The sequence below is a fragment of the Psammomys obesus genome, unplaced genomic scaffold, assembly GCF_907164565.1.
Source record: "Psammomys obesus unplaced genomic scaffold, mPsaObe1.curated_primary_1811, whole genome shotgun sequence".
Taxonomy (NCBI): domain Eukaryota; kingdom Metazoa; phylum Chordata; class Mammalia; order Rodentia; family Muridae; genus Psammomys; species Psammomys obesus.
In genome coordinates, this window is record NW_026594143.1 from 1,545,762 (window position 1) to 1,565,364 (window position 19,603).

At 42.3% G+C, this 19,603-nt stretch overlaps 1 protein-coding gene across 1 annotated transcript in view; it reads left to right on the top strand.

Moving 5' to 3' along the window:
• Gnl3l (G protein nucleolar 3 like) overlaps positions 1-19,603 on the top strand; it is a 41,673-nt gene that overhangs the window by 16,456 nt on the left and 5,614 nt on the right. Inside the window, exons 3-14 of the mRNA XM_055617939.1 lie at positions 2,328-2,368; positions 2,958-3,065; positions 4,801-4,917; positions 6,127-6,210; positions 6,509-6,644; positions 7,660-7,763; positions 9,896-10,040; positions 12,069-12,156; positions 12,621-12,795; positions 12,885-13,027; positions 13,280-13,416; positions 16,121-16,248. Of these exons, the coding sequence (XP_055473914.1) occupies positions 2,328-2,368; positions 2,958-3,065; positions 4,801-4,917; positions 6,127-6,210; positions 6,509-6,644; positions 7,660-7,763; positions 9,896-10,040; positions 12,069-12,156; positions 12,621-12,795; positions 12,885-13,027; positions 13,280-13,416; positions 16,121-16,248 (1,406 nt within the window). The remainder of the gene's footprint in view (positions 1-2,327; positions 2,369-2,957; positions 3,066-4,800; positions 4,918-6,126; positions 6,211-6,508; positions 6,645-7,659; positions 7,764-9,895; positions 10,041-12,068; positions 12,157-12,620; positions 12,796-12,884; positions 13,028-13,279; positions 13,417-16,120; positions 16,249-19,603) is intronic.

A 19,603-nucleotide genomic window follows, 5' to 3' on the forward strand; every position in this document is an offset into this window, starting at 1 on the left:
TTTCTTTCTTTCTTTCTTTCTTTCTTTCTTTCTTTCTTTCTTTCTTTCTTTCTTTCTTTCTTTCTCTCTCTCTTTCCTTTCTTTCTTTCTTTCTTTCTTTCTTTCTTTCTCTCTCTTTCTATTTCTATTTCTTTAATAGTTTAATGTATTTTAATAGCAAACTTACAGGAACAGCACAGAAGACAGACAACATTAAAAACACGTATTTGCATGTAGAACAACTCAGAAAAGTATAGTGAATGGATGTAATCTACTGCCACTACTGTTTGCTACAAACACCATTTAGTTGCTTTCAATAAGAAATTTACCTATTTTTTTATAATCCAAATGCTGGGATTGTCCAGAAAAATTTAACAGGTTTATTTATAATTGTTAAAAAGTTGAACTGTTGAAATGTGTTCAGTGAAACATTTTGCTTGCATTAATGCTTTCTATCTTTCTCGTATATTTTAAATATTTACACAAAAATGAACGTAGAAAAACTGCCAGTACCTGATTTCGGTCCCCTATTTTTCCACTCAGCAATCATATACTTTTCTATCTTTTGACCTATGAGAAAAGAAATTAACATTAAGAACTACTGATAACAGGCAGAAGAGGATAAAGCTTTTTGAGAATGAAATGTTTTCCCTCATAGTGGAGTCTTTAAGTACATTTTCCACTTATGTAGTGTGCTAGCTGGCATAATTGTTACATGTTTCGTATCGATAGCACACAGTTTGGTATTGTCAAAAAGGGCAACGCCACCTCCCAAAATGATGATGAGAAATTCTGTCATGGATGTGGGAATAAGGGAACATTTATTCATTGTTGGTAAGAGTATAAACTGGTACAACCAATTTAGAAATCAGTGTGAAGGTCCTTCAAAAAGCTAAAAACAGATTTACCGTATCTTATGGCACATACTTTGCATAATATGTGTTCTGATACAAAAGTGTTTTACAGAATATTTTTTCACTCATATTTTAAATAAAGTTACTAGGAGATATTTTAAACTAATGACAACAACAACAACAACCAGCTATACCTCACTTCCCTTTTGCAAAACACCAATAGCTGCACTCTGGAAGTACAGAACTGTTTTGAAGTCCTGAGCAATTTTTCCCACTAGATGTTGGAAATGGAGCTTGAGAGTCAAAAGTTCATTGGATTACTATTAACGTGTGCCACAGCCCCAAGGCTGTAACCATGAGGATTCTTCACCCCTCCAGTAGCAGGAACACTCTTGGGAGTAGCTTTTGTAGCTAGTTGTTTCCTGGGTGCTTTATTACTGGTAGGTTTGTGTACAGTCTGCTCTGTAGGAGCCATGGTATGGGCACATTCTTACTTACTCTCTTCCTTCTTCAGCTGGAGCTTGGCAAGTGAGAGGAAAGCCTAGCCTGCTCTCTTATAGAACCCAGGACCACCAGCCCAGGGATGGCACCACCTACAGTGGCTGGGCCCTCCCCCATGAAGCACTAAGAAAATGTCCCACAGGCCAGTTAGGGAGAGATTTTTCTCAGTTGTAGTTTCCTGTCTCAATTTGACCAGAAAATCAACCAATGTACCCATGTTGCAACCTTATGCTCTGTGTATCTTTCTGATCTTATGCCTATCAAGATAAAAAAAAATATCATGTAATATTAAAAAAAATTATTTGATTCTCTCTTTGTACCTTTTCTTTTTCAAGAATTCTGCTTTTGAAGATTGTTTTCCATTGTTATCCACATTTATAATTTCTTTTGGATTCTTATTAAAAACAAGCTCTCTCCCTTGGTCTCCTAGTCTATCAAGTTGGTGGTGGCTGGAGTCCTTGATAAAGGGTTTATTTTGACTTATTATTTGAGGAGTTACATTTCACTGTGGCAGGGAAGGCAGGAAGGGGAAAACAGAGGCAGTTGGTCACATTGCAGCTATGGCTAAGAAATAGAGTGGCTTCTTTTTTTTCCCCCTGTTATTCAGATTGGGAATTTAGTCCATGGATGATGTTACCCACGTTTCAACCTCTCTGGAAACACCTCTAGAGACATGCCCAGAGATGTATTTCACAGGTATCCTAAACAGGACGTTGGATGTGATGAGGAGAGGTAGAAACAAATACATGTTCAGGCCACTCAGTAGAATCTCATTAAGAATTTATGGAGTTTTCACTGAGATAATTCTTGACTATTATACCCAGTTTCTTCCTCTGGATACTATCTTTGTCATCTGCAGCTCTATCTTATGCTGGATCTATACAGACATGGCTTTTGAGGCTTCTAAATTTCCTAGTTGGCTTGGCCTTCTGATTAAAGCGTTAACAGACATTGGGCAGGAGGGTGATAACTCTTGTCTCCCTTTTTTTGCAGAAAACAAAAAACCCAGTAAAGGTTCCAAAGGCTGTAAGAAGGTAAGTGGGCCTTACCTTCAAGTGAGGTGTGTGAATTGTGGGGGGTCAGCTCAGTAGTTATTGGGCGACTCTGGATAGAGTACCTCATTGGGATGAACAGACCTAGCTTTTTTCCAGTCCTCATGGCTGCAGCAGAATCACCTAAATATATGAAATTCTTCCCAAAAGCTATATACTGCTTTGTGCCTGGTTTACTTGTTAGGGTCTATTGCCATCTCTTATTTTTGTAGTGCTAGGTATCAAATTCAGGGCCTTGAGCATACCAGGCAAGTGCCACATACCCTCAGGCCCCAAACTTGTATTTTTGGCAAGTTCTCAGGTCTTGTTGCTGAGGTCCTAAGACCACATTGTAGAACTGTTTATCAGGAAAGGTTCCCTTTGGCTTTGAGAAATCTTCCCAGCTACTGCAGCCCCCTCCACATTCCTGACAGTCCCTGCCTGCTTAGTAGAGAAGGACCTCACCCTAGCCAGACAAGCAGATTTCTGGGCAGAACCCTCATCTAGATTATATTCACTGTTTCTCTGGGTGAGGTGGTTTCCATGGGTTCATCAACTGTGTTTTATTTTTCTTCTCTTGTTTGCTAACTAGCCTGCAAGGCAAAATGGGAAGAAAGTAACCTCCAGACCATCATTTGCTCCACAGTTTGTTCATGGCAATGACCATGCCAGTCGGGAGGCTGAATTAAAGAAGAAAAGGGTGAGCCTTTTGTCTTTGGGGAGTGATGGCCTCCTTTGAATGTTGGATCTGTATAATTGTTGGGCAGAAGGGCAGGGATTCTTGATGCTCTTTGTAGTTTGAGATTGGGAGAGTGAGGCAGGTTACCTTGATGCTGGTTTTTATTTTTCATTTGCTCCCTTTGTTCTGTCCTCCCAGTTCATTGCTGTCTGGCTTATGTTCCTGGTGTTCCATTAAAACCTCTGCTGCTGGCCTCTGACCTACACATGCCTCTGATCACACTTGATACCATGCTTTCCTTAAAACACTCTCATTTCGACTTTGTCATTTCCCATTTCTAGATGTTTCCTTTCTCTGTGACTAGTTTTTTGTAGTCTTTTGCTGCTATTTAAAAAAATATTTTAATTAAATTTTTATTTTTTATAGTAATTACAATTTATTTACTTTGTATCCCAGCTGTAGCCTCCTCCCTCATTCCCTCCCAAGCCCACCCTCCCTCCCTCATCTCCTCCATGCCCTTCTCTAAGTCCACTGATAGGGGAGGTCCTCTTCCCCTTCCATCTGAACCTAGCCTATCAGGTCTCATCAGGACTCGCTGCATCATTCTTCTCTGTGGCCTGAAAAGGCTGCTTCTCCCTCAGGGGAAGGTGACCAAAGAGCCACCCACTGACTTCATGCCAGAGACAGTCCCTGTTCCCCTTACCAGGGAACCCACTTGGATACTGAGCTGTCATGGACTACGCCCGAGTAGGGATTCTAGGCTGCTTTTTTCTTATTTGTTGAGGCAGGGTCTTGCTTTGGTGCCCAGGTTGGTCTTGAATGCTGGGGCTCATGAAATACCTCTACCTCAAACTGTGAGTGGTTGGGGCTATAGGTTTGTCCCAGTGTGGCAGCTCTTTTTCTGCTTGGTACACCCTATGACCTTATCTGTGTTTTGATTTGATTGTTTTCCTCTTAAAATGCTTCTCTCTCTGCTTGTCAGCTACTCTTTTTGTTTTTAATATGTTCATTCTTTCTAATTCTTAGTAATTTTAAAAAATATACCTTTTAAAATTTATTTGTGATGGAGGTGGTAATGGGAGGGGCAAATACAGGCCTATAGATGCCATGCTACACATGTAGAGGTTAGAGGACAACTTAGGGCAATTAATTCTACCTTAGATTCCAGAGATTGAACTCAGTTTGTCAGGCTTTCCTGGCAATCCGTGTTTTTACCCATGGTTCTACCTTCCTAGTTCCCCTGACCCCCTTTTTAAGTTTTTGAGACTGTCTTGAATGATACAGGGTCCTCTATGTAGCTCTGGTTGGCCTGGTGGCCTTGAGGCTACTATATGGTTCTGGCTGGACTTGATATAATGGCGGTTCTCCTGCCTCAACCTCTCAAGTGGCTGGATTTTACAGTTGTGTGCCACTATGCCCTACACTTATTTTAATTTTAATTTTTCTTTCTCCTTCCCTTAGTCTCTCTGCATTTTTCTTCTTATGTATTCTCTCCTACTGTCCTTTTCTTTTATCTGTACTTCTCTTTTGGTTTTTTGAGACAAGGTTTCTCTGTGTAGCCCTGGCTGTCTTGGAACTGGCTCTATAGACCAGACTGGCCTCTAACTCACAAAGATCTATCTGCCCCTGCCTCCCAGGTTCTGGGATTACAGTCGTACGCCACCACTGCCAGGCATATCTCCACTTCTTTCTTCCCATGTACTGCAGACATTCAGTACATAGCTCTAGTTACAGTGTATGTTTGCTTGTTTATTAGGTTGAGGAGATGAGGGAGAAGCAGCAGGTTGCCCGGGAGCAAGAGAAACAAAGACACAGGACCATTGAGAGCTACTGTCAGGATGTCCTGAAACGTCAGCAGGAATTTGAACACAAGGTAAGAAAGCAGCTCTTGCTGATGAGTCGAATTGGAGTTGACTTGTTGTTTTGCTGTAAAGGAAGAAATGACTATGTAGTGAGTCTCTGTCTCAAGGAAAAAAGAGAAAAAAAAAGCTGGGTTTGATTGATGTCCCTGGGAGGTCTGCTCTTCTGTAGGGAGGGGGGTATTCGTCTGGGGGTGGGGAGAGGGGAAGTGCAGAGGAGAGGGAAAGGAAACTGGTCAGGATGTAATATATGAGAGAAGAATAGAAAAATTAAAAACAAAGAAAGTGTATAAGGTCAGTAGAGGAAAGGGATGAGTGCAGAGAAGGAAAACAATTGGGAGAGAGAGTAAGATAGAGAGAAAAAGGGGTCATTTTGCAGTGTGCCGTTGACTACACACATCTGTGGAGAATGCCTTTCTAAAGTTTTGGCCTAAAGATGGGCTGGCAGTGGGACTAGGGACCAGGAGAATTGTGATTAGGGGATGTGGCAGGAGGGAGCAGAGGAAAGGAGGGTTGAGAGACAGGAGCAGATGCAGAGTATCTTACCTCCCTTGTAGGCTTTCTTTTTTCCCTTCCTGGCATTTGTTGTCCCACAAATGCAATGTGCACGTGTAGGTCTGATAGCCTCGCTGACTTTCAGTAAAGGTTTTTTTCCTAGTCCCATGTACCTCATAGATGATTCTTTTCACACTTTCCTCTTGCCTTTTTACCTACCCTTATGAGCAAGTAGGCCTCTGGCTGGAGCTCAAATGCACATGCACATGTAGGAATGTACACAGGCCACTTGGCTCTGTCTGCTTTTGTTCTGGTTTCCCAGCATTTTTGGTCGTTGGCAGTACTATTAAAAAATAGAATTTATTATTACTGTGAGAGAGAGAGAGAGAAAGAGAGAGAGAGAGAGAGATTCACAAAATCTGTATGGAGGTGACTGAACACCTTTGTGGAGTCAGCTCTGTCTCCCATCTTGGTTCAAGGGATTTAACTCCGGTCACCAGACTTAACAGCAAGTGCTAAAACACTGAGCCATCGTGTTGACCCAGCCAGTGCTACTTTTAAGTGGTCTAGGACTTACGTATATCCTCCATCTTCCTGAGGTTTTCAAAAGTTTTGTGGGTTCTATTCTCCCTCCTTCCTTATCTTCCCTTCTTTCTTCTCTCTCCCGTTTGCTTCTACTTGCTTCTTTTTTCCCGTAGGCTATTCTCATTTTTTTCTTTTTCCTTTAGGAGGAAGTTTTGCAGGAATTAAATATGTTTCCTCAGTTGGATGATGAGGCCACAAGGAAGGCCTATTACAAGGAATTCCATAAGGTAAGAGGATCCTTTTCTTCTTTTTTCTTTGTTTTGTTTTTAAGTAAGGTCTTACTCTTCAGCCTAGGCTAATCTAGAACTCACTGTATATCCCAAACAGTTCTTGAACTACTTGCAGTCTTCCTGATTCATCTTCACAAGTGCTGGTTGTTGGCTTGAGCTACATAACAAGTTTCGATTTCTTGAAGCTCTTTGGTGGGGACCCCTGTGCATTTCCATTTCTTCACTTTTTTTCTGACTGAGATAGAGACTGCTTAATCTGTTCCCAACCTTTTCCCTTGTATTCTCTGTCCTGTAGGTGGTTGAGTACTCTGATGTGATTCTGGAAGTCCTGGATGCCAGAGACCCATTGGGCTGCCGCTGTTACCAGATGGAAGAGACTGTCCTTCGGGCAGAAGGCAACAAGAAGCTGGTCTTGGTCTTGAATAAGATTGGTAGGTTTTGAAAGAATTGGGTAAGGCAGGGAAGGGGCTAAGCTGAGGCAAGCTCAAATTAGGTGCTGAAACCCAGGTATACAGTGGCGTAGTCATTTGTAGTAGGAATTCTTTTTCAGATTTCCAAAGCCAGAAATATTTTCTGATATACACACAAGACATAGACAGAATATAGCATGGGTTGGGAGTAGAGTCTGAGCCTGTTTGCCTTTCAGCCCCTTTCCTTGCAATTTTAAGCCAGTTCTATGGCTGATCAGTTTTAGAGACCTGTCCCTAAAAACTGGAACTCAAAAGATTGGGGCAAGAGAGAGAACATGGCTTGGGACTCACTGGATGTTTAGTCTTTTCCCACTTTTGCTATTAAGTCATATCACTCATGAGAACTTCTATTTCTCTATAGTAAACAGAGTCATGAAGCTGGGCACAGTGACACATGCCTGTAATCTCAGCACTCTGGGAGGCAGAGGCAGGTGGATTTCTGTGAGTTCAAGGCCAGCCTGGTCTACAAAGTGAGTCCAGGACAGCCAAGGCTATACAGAGAAGCCCTGTCTCGAAAAAAGCAAAACAAAACAAAAAATAGTGTCATGAACATCTCAGTCTCGTAGCTTCATTGTAAGAATTAGCGTAGAGCTTGGTGTATAATCTGTACTTCACAAATCATAGCTATTCTTGGTGATAGTTTTACTTGGCCCTTAGCTTAGCCTAGATTGATTGGAAGAGGGAATGGAAATAAAATATTTGAGCAACTTGACATGGAAGGGGGATGTCTGCTATAAAACTATTTCTTTATGTATTTTCTTTAAGGAAAAAAAAACATTCTCAGGGGTGGTCCGCTGGTCCTGTTGATCAAGTTGTCCTTTGTAACTCCATCCCAGGGGCAGGGGACTGGACAGAGACAGTTAGGGAAAGAGAAGAGATCTGTTAGTAGAAGGTGGGCCTAGACATGAGTGTGTGGCTTGGGGGAAGCCATGGAAATAATGTTCTTAGAAGTTGTACCTGCTTCTGTTTTTCCCAGACCTGGTTCCCAAGGAGATTGTGGAAAAGTGGCTGGATTATCTTCGTAATGAGCTGCCAACTGTGGCTTTCAAGGCTAGCACCCAACATCAGGTCAAAAACTTGGTAAGCTTTGAGTCAGGGTATCTAACCTCTTTCATGTGGTTTGGGCTATGGTTGGAGGTGTTAAGGTTTGGATTGGGTCGGATGGTGGCACATACCTTTAACCCCAGAACTTGAGAGGCAGAGTCAGGTGGATCTCTGAGTTGGAGGCCAGCCTGGTCTACAAAGTGAGTCCAGGACATTGTGTAGCCGGGGTTACACAATGAATTCCTGGTTTGGAAAATGACAACAACAAAAAGACTTAGATTGGGCTTTCAACTTTGAGCTATTTCCTCTAGTGGGTGACTTGTTAATTTTTATTTTACTTCTTCCTATATTATTGCTTTTCAGAAAGCATACTTTTTTTTCCCCAGCTGTGAGGATATAATAATACATACTATCTATAAGAGATCTGGAAAACAGAGTTAACTACTTGTTAACTCTTCAAAAAATATTCATTGTTTTCCTATTTAAAATGCATAAGAACCTGGAGAGATGATGGCTCGGTGGTTAAGAATACTTGCCACTTTGCCAGAGGACCCAGGTTCATACCCAGCACCCACATGGAGGTTTACAACCATCTGTAACTCCAGTTCTAGGGGATTTGACACCTGCTTCTAACCTCTCCAGATTATAGGCATGCATGTGGTGTACAAACATAAATACAGGCAAAACACTCATATACATTAAATAAATCTTTTTGTTGTTGTTTTGTTATATTATTCTGAGGCAGGGTTTCTCTGTGTAGCCCTGGCTGACCTGGAACCTGTTATATAGACAAGGCTGGCCTCCAACTCAGAGATCCTGCCTCTACATCCCAAGCGCTGAGATTAAATGTATGTGCCATTACCACAACTTTAATAAATAAATCTTAAATAAAAACCAACCAAACAAAGCTGTGTGGTAGTGGTGCATGCCTTTAATCCTAGCTCTTAGAAGGCAACGGCTGGTGGATCTCTGAGTTTAAAGATAGCCTGGTCTGCAGAGAAGTTTCAGGACAACCAGGGCTACCCAGAGAAACCTTGTCTTGAAAAACAAACAAACAAACAAAACAAAACAAAAAGTCCCAGATAAGGCATAGTACTTCCTATTGATATCAATATAAAAATACTCATAAAATATTAAAGTATTATAGTAACATTGGTTGTTTCTGGGGAGGTAAATTGGTTATTAGAGGACAAGTTTTTACATTTTGCACTATTTTTTTGCAGTGCTCAGAGTGGAACCCAGTGCTATGTCGATAGACAATCTGCTGCTGAGCCCCTACTTTTCAATTTTCCATTATTATTTAAGCAGTGTTTTTATTAATCTACTTGTGTGTATCTGGTTGGCATATAGATAAGTATTAGTGCAGACTAAGTACTGAACGATGGTGTGGCTCAATCATACTATTGCCTTTATGCTTTAGATATTTTCTTAGACACCAACAAACTATCCTTTATAATACTGCGCCAATTAAACCTCCTCCCCCTTGGGTAGATGGATGTGTGAAGGGAACCTCTTTCCCTACACTCTTGCCAGCATAGTATATCTTATTTATAATTCTGTGCCTCCCTACTCCCCTGGCATCAAAAATAAAAGTAGGCCTGGTGGTGGTGGTGTCTTTAATCCCAGTACTTAGGAGGCAGAGGCAGGCGGATCTTTTAAGTTTGGGGTCAGTCTGGTCTATAGAGTGAGTTTCAGGATAGCCAAGGCTTCACAGAGAAAGAAACCCTGTCTCAAAAAACAAAACAAAATTAGGGAGGTTGGGATGGCCTTGTCCTGATTGAAGAGTCAAGGGAAGATCAGCTTTGGGCTGAGCACCCTCTCTGCACAGGCAGCGAGGTCAGGCCTCCCTTTTGTGCATATGAGATACTGAGGCCCCAGGAAGGAAAACAGGCTTTTCCTCATAGGCTTGTGAGTGAGAGAGAGAACTGAAACCTGTTTTGCCTTGAGCTGGATTGTCTTCCTGCCTCTGCTGTGGGAGGCAAAGGCCATGTATGTTGAGACAGAAGCTGGGACAGAGAAAATTGGAGACAAAGATAACTGGAAACAAGGAAGAGCTGGCGAGAGTATCGATCCCATGGTGGTTCTGGGTATTCCACTGCAGGTTGGAAATTTCGGCGGAGATTCCATTTCCTACCTGTTGCCCATTTTGTAATATTCCTCATTTTTAGACTCGATGTAAAGTTCCAGTGGACCAGGCCTCTGAGTCGCTGTTGAAAAGCAAAGCCTGCTTTGGAGCTGAAAACCTCATGAGGGTTCTGGGGAACTATTGCCGCCTGGGGGAAGTGCGTACCCACATTCGTGTGGGTGTTGTAGGTAAGGCTGGGCAAATAGGCATGGGACTGAGGCTCCTTCTTTGGGCAGTGGTTTCATTGAGGGAATGAGTTTAGAATTTTGTAGTCAAGGGTGGTTTTGCCTTTGCAATTTAGCTAGTAGGGCATGGGAAGGCATATTCAGATTTACTACTGTTTGGACCTAATAATTGGTGCCAAATATTACAGGCTGTCAGAACTGTGGGAGGGAAGTATGATTCACCCACCTCTTACAGATGAGAAGAGTGAGACTCAAAAAAGGAAACAAGGCAGGGCTGAGGTTTAAGCCTGGGTCTTTCTGAAACCCAAGTACTGAAGAAGGAGATGAAAGAGAAAAGGAAATTGAAAGGGAGGGAAAGTGTCTCAGCTTGAGACAGACACTAAAGAAAACTGTACAAGGAATGTACAGCTGTATACCACACTCTTGAATAGACAGCAGAAGACAGAAGGAACAGGGAGGCCAGATTGCAAAGTTGATTGGTAAAGAAAAGACAAATTTAAGTGACAGTCATAAAGACAGTGAAGAAGATATCACCCCAAAGAAATGCCAAAAGGGACATTAAAAATTATTATGTATCCAGGCCTCATGACCCAGAACTGTGTGCTAGCTACTTTGGAGGGTTTGAATTCAAGGCCAGCCTTAGGCAGCTTAGTGAGTCCTCATTTCATAACAAAAGAGCTGGGAGTGTTGCTCAGTGGTGGAGGGCTTTCCTACTATGTGTGAGACCCTGGATACAGTCCACAGTACTAAAAATAACAGGAAACACATAAAGTGTGTACAGAGACCTATAGAGGGAATGGTGAAGGAGAGATACTTGGGGTATGTGCTTGTATAGATATGCATCTCCAAAAAAAGAACATCCAGGAATGTAGACAGTTTGAAAGAAAGAGATAGATATACACATAGAGGAGCATACAACACAGAGAGATCCCGAAGAACATATAGATCTCCATGCATGGAGTCATGCACAGGCCTGGAAGGGACACATCTGCAGGCACAGACAGACTCAGAGGCTAAATGTGCTGACCAGGTTTTTCTACAATCGCTTCCCCAAAGTGAAAGAAGCTACTAGGATAGCACATGTGCCCAGATACACTGCAACGCTCTAATGCAAACTGGAATCGCAGAGAGGCAAACAGGCTTGACAGTGATGAGACAGAATTATTTGTATTGTGAGAATTAAAGCCATGGTTAAGGAGGCACACAAAGAATAAGAACAAGGGCACAATGAAGCACAAATGGGTACATATCTATAGACAAATTCTAGAGAGAAGGAACGTAGTGACTATGTGGTCAGAAGTAGAGTTGATGGGATGGAGAGATAGAAAAGATAGTGTCTAGAGTGAGAAAGCTTTTTAGATACTCTCATAGAAAAAGAGCTGTGAGAGCAATAGACTTAGTGAAAAGGCCAATGAAAGGGAAAAGAAGTCACATTTGAAATGAAAATGACCAGGAGATACATAGAAGTACATAACCATAGGTGCACATGTAAGAGAGTAATCCATACTGGTAAACTTTAGGACCCATAGAGGACAGTGTGAATGATGTCCAGGGAGGAACTCACAAAGATAGCTCCAGACTGAAAGTGGTGCATAGGTACTTAGATACAAAGATTCCATAGGCGGAGACAGCTGTGTGTGTGTGGGGGGGGGGGCATCTAGAGAGTAGCCCCTTCTCCCCAGGGGAATTACATATCAGAACAGGTGGGTGTTTTAACACTTGATACTCACCTTCTGTTGGGTCATGCCTGGGAGGCCTTATATGGAGCACCTCTCCAGGCTGGTTGTGGTGGGAGGTGGACTACACATCTAGAGAGAGGGCCAGGCATGCCTACAATGCTGACAAAAGAGGGGAGAGAACAAGGAAGACCCTTAGCGACTTAGCCAGGGTCTGGACTGGGAAGACAGGGGCCAGGCTGTACTTTGCTTGTCCATAACCTGTTTGGTGCCTCTGCTGGGCCCTTTCTTGAACAGGCTGGCCCCAGTTCCTAAGAGTACTTTGTGCCCTGAGTATTCTGCTTCTATCTTGCAGGCCTTCCCAATGTGGGGAAGAGCAGTCTGATCAATAGCCTGAAGCGCAGCCGTGCATGTAGTGTGGGAGCTGTTCCTGGTGTCACAAAGTAAGATCTGCCCACTTCTCCACTTCCATAATCCTTGACATAACTATTCTGCCATAGCTCCCATGCTTCATCCCTTGCCCCTTTCCTAATAGTGGACCATCCGTGGACTCTGGGTTTAGGAATCCCACTGATAGCCTTCATTTACCTGGCCCATCCTAAATGTGGCCTTGGTGCCCTGCTGGCGCCTTTGTTACAACTGCAAATACCTCTCTTGCTTAGATGAAGCAGCTAAGACCCAGCGAGTCAGAAACTTGCCCAAGATCCCACAGCTAAGTTCCCAGTGAAAAGAGATTACATTTTAGAATCAGTCCTAGTTCTGTAGCACCTCAGATCCCCCTGGTCCTACATCTTCTACATCTTCCCTCTTTACCTAAGGTACACCCTTCACTTGTCTTCTTTTCCCTCCCTCCAACCTCCCCAGGCCTGACATCAGGTACGTTTGGGCCTTGTTTTTCTTTCTCCAGATTCATGCAGGAGGTCCACTTAGACAAGTTCATCAGGCTGCTGGATGCTCCAGGCATTGTCCCAGGGCCCAATTCAGAGGTGGGCACCATCCTCCGTAATTGCATCCAGGTGCAGCAACTGGCAGACCCTGTGACCCCGGTGGAGACCATTCTTCAGCGCTGCAACCTGGAAGAGGTATAGAGCAGGGCCCCGAGTGATGCCCTATCCTGCCACTTCAAGGGTCCTTCACTCCTTCTCATGACCTTTCTCCTTCATTTTGCTAGATTTCCAACTATTATGGTATTTCTGGATTCCAGACCACTGAGCACTTTTTGACTGCAGTGGCCCATCGCTTGGGAAAGAAGAAAAAGGGAGGTGTATATAGTAAAGAGCAGGCTGCCAAAGCAGTGCTGGCCGACTGGGTGAGGTGAGGAAGGGCTTGTATAGGCGGTGGTTTCCATTGATGCCAGTGGGACGGCCTGACTTCCTGGCTGTCAAAATAGAGGACAGCCAAAGAACTAGTTATGTCTTGCTTGGTACTCTGTGCCTAGTTGTTATTGAGCAGTTCAACACATTGTTCAGAAGTTATTGTCTGGACTTTCCTGTCCTGTGTCCTCTTTTGACAGGTTATTTATTCTCAGTGACACCACCACTGACCTTTCCTTATCTCCCAATACAGTGGGAAAATCAGCTTCTATACACCACCACCACCTACTCACACTCTGCCTTCCCATCTCAGTGCTGAGATTGTTAAGGAGATGACTGAGGTCTTTGATATCGAAGATACTGAGCATGCCAATGAAGATACCATGGAATGTAAGTGTGGATGGGTGGGCCACCTGATTGTCCTAATAGAGCCCCGACCTGATGTCAGACAACACAGTTGATTTCCCTTCCCTGGGGCTTTGTATTAAATTTTATTCATTGTCCTGCAAGGTAGAATTTCTAGTTTAAGACATGAGGTAGGGGTAGTGGTGGTGGTAGTGAACTTTTGTTAGATTGGCTGACAACTGGTACTCTTTCAGGTTCTCTGAAAGTGAGGCTCCATTTCTTTTGGGTTGAAACATCCCTTTAAAGAGTCCTTTCTTGTGTGTGTGTGTGGGGTGGGGGAGCGGGATGGGTGAGACAGGGTCTCGCTATAGCCATTGGCTGGCCTGTAACATATTATGTATACCCTGCTGGTCATGAGCTCAGACATAGGACTACCTTTGTCTCCTGAGTGCTGGGATTAAAGGCTCAAAAATGGCTGTGTATGTTTGCGTGCACCTCTAATCCTAGCCAGACAACCAAATCAAATGATCAAATGGTCCATCTCTGTATATTTCTCCTTCCTATTGCTGTAGGCTTAAAAAATGTTGATGAAACCCAGGGCCTTGTGCTGGTTAGACTAGCACTCCACCACTGAACTGTACCTACCGTTGCTCCACGTTTTTAGATAGCATTTTACTGTGTAGCTTTGACAGACCTGGTACTCACTGTATAGTCCAGGCTGGCTTTGAACTTTCGGTAATTCTGTCCTATTAGGCTCCTGAGTACTGGTATATTTTACCATAGCTGGCTGCCCTAGGTCTTCTCAGCATTCTTAGATTTTCTTTCTTACCTCCATTGGCTAGTAAGATATTCAAGTGAGAAAACATTTATTAGGTGTGGTAGAACGTGTCTTTAATCCCAGTACCCAAGAGGCAGTAGCAGGCAATATCTATGAGTTCTAAGACAGCCAGGGAGCTAAAGCCAAGCCAGTGAGACCCTGTGTCAAAAAGAGTCATCAGAAGGGCACATAGACAGTGGTAGGTTGTAGTATTATTGGCACCAGCTCTCCTGTCCTGTTGCCTTAAATCCCTCAGCTCAGAGTAGTGGGGTCGTTTTAAGTGTGGACTGCCTACATTTAAATAAATCTATATTTTGTTCCTCATTAGCTATATGATACTGAACAAGTCTGTTTACTCTGTCTCTGAGATACCATTTGTAAAATAAGAGCACTAGCACCCATTCCATAAACATGTTCTGTGGGTTTACTTAATTTGCAAAAGAGGGCCAGGGGTATAGCTCAGTGGTACAGCTCATGCTTAACATTCACAAAGCCCTCGTTTGACTCTCAGCACCAAAAATAAATAAATAAATAAATAGATAGATAGATAGATAAATAAATAAATAAATAAATAAATAAATAAATAAATAAATGAAATAAAAAGAAACAAAGAGAGAAACAAAGAAGAGTAAAAGGTATAGAACAGTAGAGCCTGGTGTATAGTTAATCAGTGTTCTGCAGATGCTATCTGGAATATATGGAGGTGTGACTTTCCAAAACTAGGGAGTAGGTTCTTGCTCTTAAACACTATTACTTGTAGCCCTGGCCTGTGGTTCCTACTTCATTCTCTGCTCTGCCCAAGGCTCTCTGGTCATATACAGTTGAGAAAACCCTGTCTTTATTTATTTATTTATCTATTTATTTATTCATTTATTTATTCATTCATTCATTCATTCATTCATTCATTCATTCACTTATTTATTTATTAATTTATCTATTTATTTATTTATTTATTTTGAGAAAGCCCTGTTTGACCTGAAGTTTTATTTCTGTTTCTCCTGAGGGCCAGTCATTTTCTTTTCTGGGTCCTCTCAAGTCCCGGATTACAAATGAGGACAAAAAGACTTGCCTGTTTTCTAGTTTATTCCATGTGTGGCTTCTAGTTTATTCCAAGTTGGCCCTCTTGCTGAATTTTAATTTCTGATTCTGTCAAGGGGGCAGTTAAGAGGGATTTCAGATCGTGTTCTAATAGTGATACTTGACCCTGGATTTTTAAGGGCAAGACAGGTGTTCTCACTATAAGGAGTTAGGGCAAGGATAGGGAAGAGTTTAGGGGTAGAAAGCATTTGGAGAGGAGTTGGTCCTAGTGTGCGATCTTTAAGAGTGAGTAGGATTTAAGCCATTCAATGAAGTAGATGGGATAAAGTTGATAGAAGTAAGATATGAGGGTAGTGTGGCACAAAGCAATAGGAATGTCTGGGGGTCACAGTGGAGGCCAATTCTAGGTAATGGGCAAGAGGGAAAGGAAGAGAGGCCTGGTTCTAAGGAAGGAATCCTCATGGCTGCCTTCATCACAGTTGAGCCAGAGTATATTGTAGGTACCCTCTGCACAGTTTTACCTTAATCATATGAGTAAGTGGTGTGGAATATCCATTTCTTACATGAAAAAGCTGAAGATTAACTCCCAGCAGGCAACTGTCCTATGATATCATGCATTTGTTTTGTTTTTTTATTTTGAGACACTGTCTCTCCATATAGCCCAGGCTGGCCTTGAACTCATGATCCTCCTGTTTTAACCCCCTGAGTGCTGGGATTACGGGTATGCACTACCTGGATTATTAGTCTTGCATTTAAATCTTTGTTACGTAGCCTTGTACCAGAAACAGCCTCACCCACCCCTCACTCCCCAGCTGCCACCCTCATGTCCTTTCTGCTGTGACCTGCTAGCAGTAAAGGGGAGGCAGGATCCTAACAGTGGTGTTTGTGTTAAAGGCTTGGCCGTGGGAGAATCCGATGAGCTGTTGGGAGACACGGACCCACAAGAAATGGAGGTTAAGTGGCTTCATTCTCCACTGGTGAAAATAGCAGATGCCATTGAAAATAAAACCACTGTATATAAGGTACCTCTCTACACCTTCATGGCAGATTTCTCCTACACAGGGTTCTGGGAAGCAGTCAGTTTCTTCTATATATCTCCCCTGGCGTAGTGAGGTATGAGTGGCATATACTTCCTCTGGACTTGTGGATGCTTGACCTGGTATGTTCTTTGCCAGATAGTGACATATCTAAAGAGCTCTTTCAAGCAGCTTTCTTTCCCAGTCCTGGTTCCATCGTAGTCACCCAGCAGTCAAAAAGCAGATGACTCTCTTTCCTTTCAATAGTATCTAGGATCCCATATGCTGTTAGTCACCAAATCTGGTGGCTATTCCTTACCACATTTCTTTTCTTTCTTTCTTTCCTTTTTTTTTTTTTTTTTTTTTTTGAGACAGGGTTTCTGTGTAGTGAGTTCTGTCCTGGAACTCACACTGTATGCCAGATTAGCTAGCCTTGAACTCAGAGATTTGCCTACCTCTACTTCCTGAGTTTTGGGATTAAAGACATGCCCCTCTTAACCATATTTCTTGGGGTTGTACAAGGTCTATATGTACAGGGTCTCATGTATCCAAGGCTGGCTTTGAATATGTGATCTCCCTACCTCCCAACTCCCCAGTGCTGAGATTACAGGTATGCATCATCGTGCCTGGTTACTCGATTGTTCCAGTCCAACCCTGTCACTTTCCATGGATGGTTATACAATATCTTTACACCATCACATGACTTTTTGTTTATTTTATTTTCAATACAGGGTTTCTCTGTGATGCCCTAGCTATCCTGGAGCTCAATATGTAGACGAGGCTGGCCTTGAATTCACAGAGGCCCACCTGCTTCTGCCTCTCAAGTATTGAGACTAAAGGTGTATGCCACCTCTGCCCAACAACTCTGGTTTTTTTCCAGTGTCTTTTTCTTCAGTCACCTGTCTCTGTTCCTCGTAAATTTTTGTTTCAGACACATAGAAGGAGTGATTAGGGGTGGGTGATAATATGAGAACGTCCTATGTCTAAGTGCCCTAAACTATGCTATTTGTTAGTTGGTTAGGGAACCCCTATGCTGTATTTTGAAGGCTGAGTTCCCTAGCTTAGTCCATGCTCATAACAAGGCTCAAAGAGTATGGTGTTTGGAGGAAATTGCTGGTGCCACTAGGTAACTGGAGTAGAGTTTGAAAAAGATGAATCTGGAGTTTGATCACAGAACACCTTAATTTTGACTTGTGACCCCTAAGGCAACAGGAAATCATTGATGGTTGGCTATTTTCATTTTGGGGTCAAATTTCCTCTCCAGTTTTTCTTGTTGAAATAAAAAAAAAATGTTTACCTAATTAGGTAATAGGTAAAATTAGAAAGGAATGAAGACTGCTCAATGAAAAGTAAGTGTTTTATTTCTGTCTCCCAGCCATGCTGGGAGATACTCACTATTATCAGATTTTTGGATGTCCTTTCAGAACTATCCTGTATTTTACTTATAAATTAGTTTGAGATAACTTTTTGATTTTGGTTTTTTGAGACAGAGTTTCTCTGTGTAGCTCTGGCTGACCTGGAATTCACTGTGTAGACCAGGTTGGCCTTGCACTCACAGAGATCCACCTCTCTGCTGGGATTACTGGCATGTGCAACTATGCCTGGCTGAGATGAATTTTTTTGTCAGTGCTGGGGATTGAACCAAGGATCTCATATATAGTGGGCAAGCCCTTTGTCACTGAGCCACATCCAGCCCCAAGTAACTATTTTAATTAAAATAGAGGCTACTTTTTCTTTTGTTCTGTACTTTCTTTATTTCATTTACAAATTTGTTTGGAGATTGTGTCACATGATTACTTTAAGAGCTATCCTTTATTTTTCATAGTGATGTAATATCTGGAAGGATATGACATGTCTTGATATTACATAACAAACATGTCTTGTTGCTATGCTAGTGAATAAAAATAGTCATTCAGAAAGAAAGGGATTCAGGTTGTGCAGGAAAGAAATTCACCTCTAATCAATATGTTGTAGAAGGAAAGGTCTGAACTTGTGCAGTGGGAGGAATCACACTATTCCCATATTCACCTAGTGCTAGAAGTTTCCTTTTGCCTAAAGGAAACAACAACAACAACAAAACAAAACTATAAACTTGTCTGTTTAAGGCTACCTTCCCAAATCAAAGTTTTCCCTGAGGCTTATGCCCCTGGACATAGTATATTTCTCAGGAACTGACAGTAGTTTCCCATTTTTGTGCTACAAATTCCAGAATCTATCCAGGGCCCTGAGCAGGCCACCCTATTGCTCAGGTCTTAAGAAATACTGTATGGCCATACTGTAGCGTTGCTCAAACCCACCCTATCTTCCCTTTTCCCTAATATAGTGGGTAGTTATAGTCATGAGCTATTGTGCCAGGCTCTTGGGGTCTTAATTTACACTGCTGTTTGTTTGTTAGCTCTGTGACTTCAGGTGTATTCTTGCAAGAATTAAATCACTTAATATACACAAAAGGAGTTCATAGAGCCACATGGTGCTGCTTAACAGCAAGGCTATGTTCTAAGATGTACAATGATTTAGGGTTTTTGAGACAGTCTTATGGAGCTTAGCTAGCTTCAAACTCAAATGTCGCTGAGATTAGTTTTGACCTTCTGTTCTCTCTGTCTCTACTGCCTGAATGCTGAGATCATGAATATGCTGCCATGCCTACCTTAACAGGATCTTCATTGTGTACATATCCTAGAGTGGGCTTATATAAACTAAGATGTTTATGGCAGGCCATTGTCACATAGGTAAATACTTGCTTTTACTACTCACGTGTACCCACCACACAGATAACTTTTGTAGAACTCCATGGGTAGACAACATGCTTTGGGTTAGGTTTAACCTGGTTACTCACTGAAAATGGAAGTAAGTATGACAGTTTTTTGTTCCCAGGATTGTCCCACATAGCTGGGCCCAAAGTAGGTGTTAAGAGTAGCATGGTGGAGATGAGGGAGGGAGGGAGGGACTGGGAGGGAATGAGGGATCGGGACACGGCTGGGATACAGAGTTAATAAAATGTAACTGATAAGAAAAAAATAAAATTCAAAAAAAAAAAGAGTAGTAGGTGAGTAAAGCCTCTAAGGGTTACTTCAACAAAGAATCATTATAATATCAATTGTCACTAATCAAATAAATACTTTTTTTGAGATAGTCTTACTCTGTAACCCAAAATAACCTAGAACTCAACCATTAGTCCAGGCTCACCTTATGGTTCATCCTCTTGACTGCTAAGATGAGCTACCACTACCTCCTTTCCTTTTTCAAAATTTTTTTGTAAAAGTCTTGTAGCCAGGTGGTGGTGGTGGCAGTGGCACATATCTTTAATTCTAGCACTCAGGGATGCAGAAGCAGGTGGATCTCTGAGTTTGAGGCCAGCCTG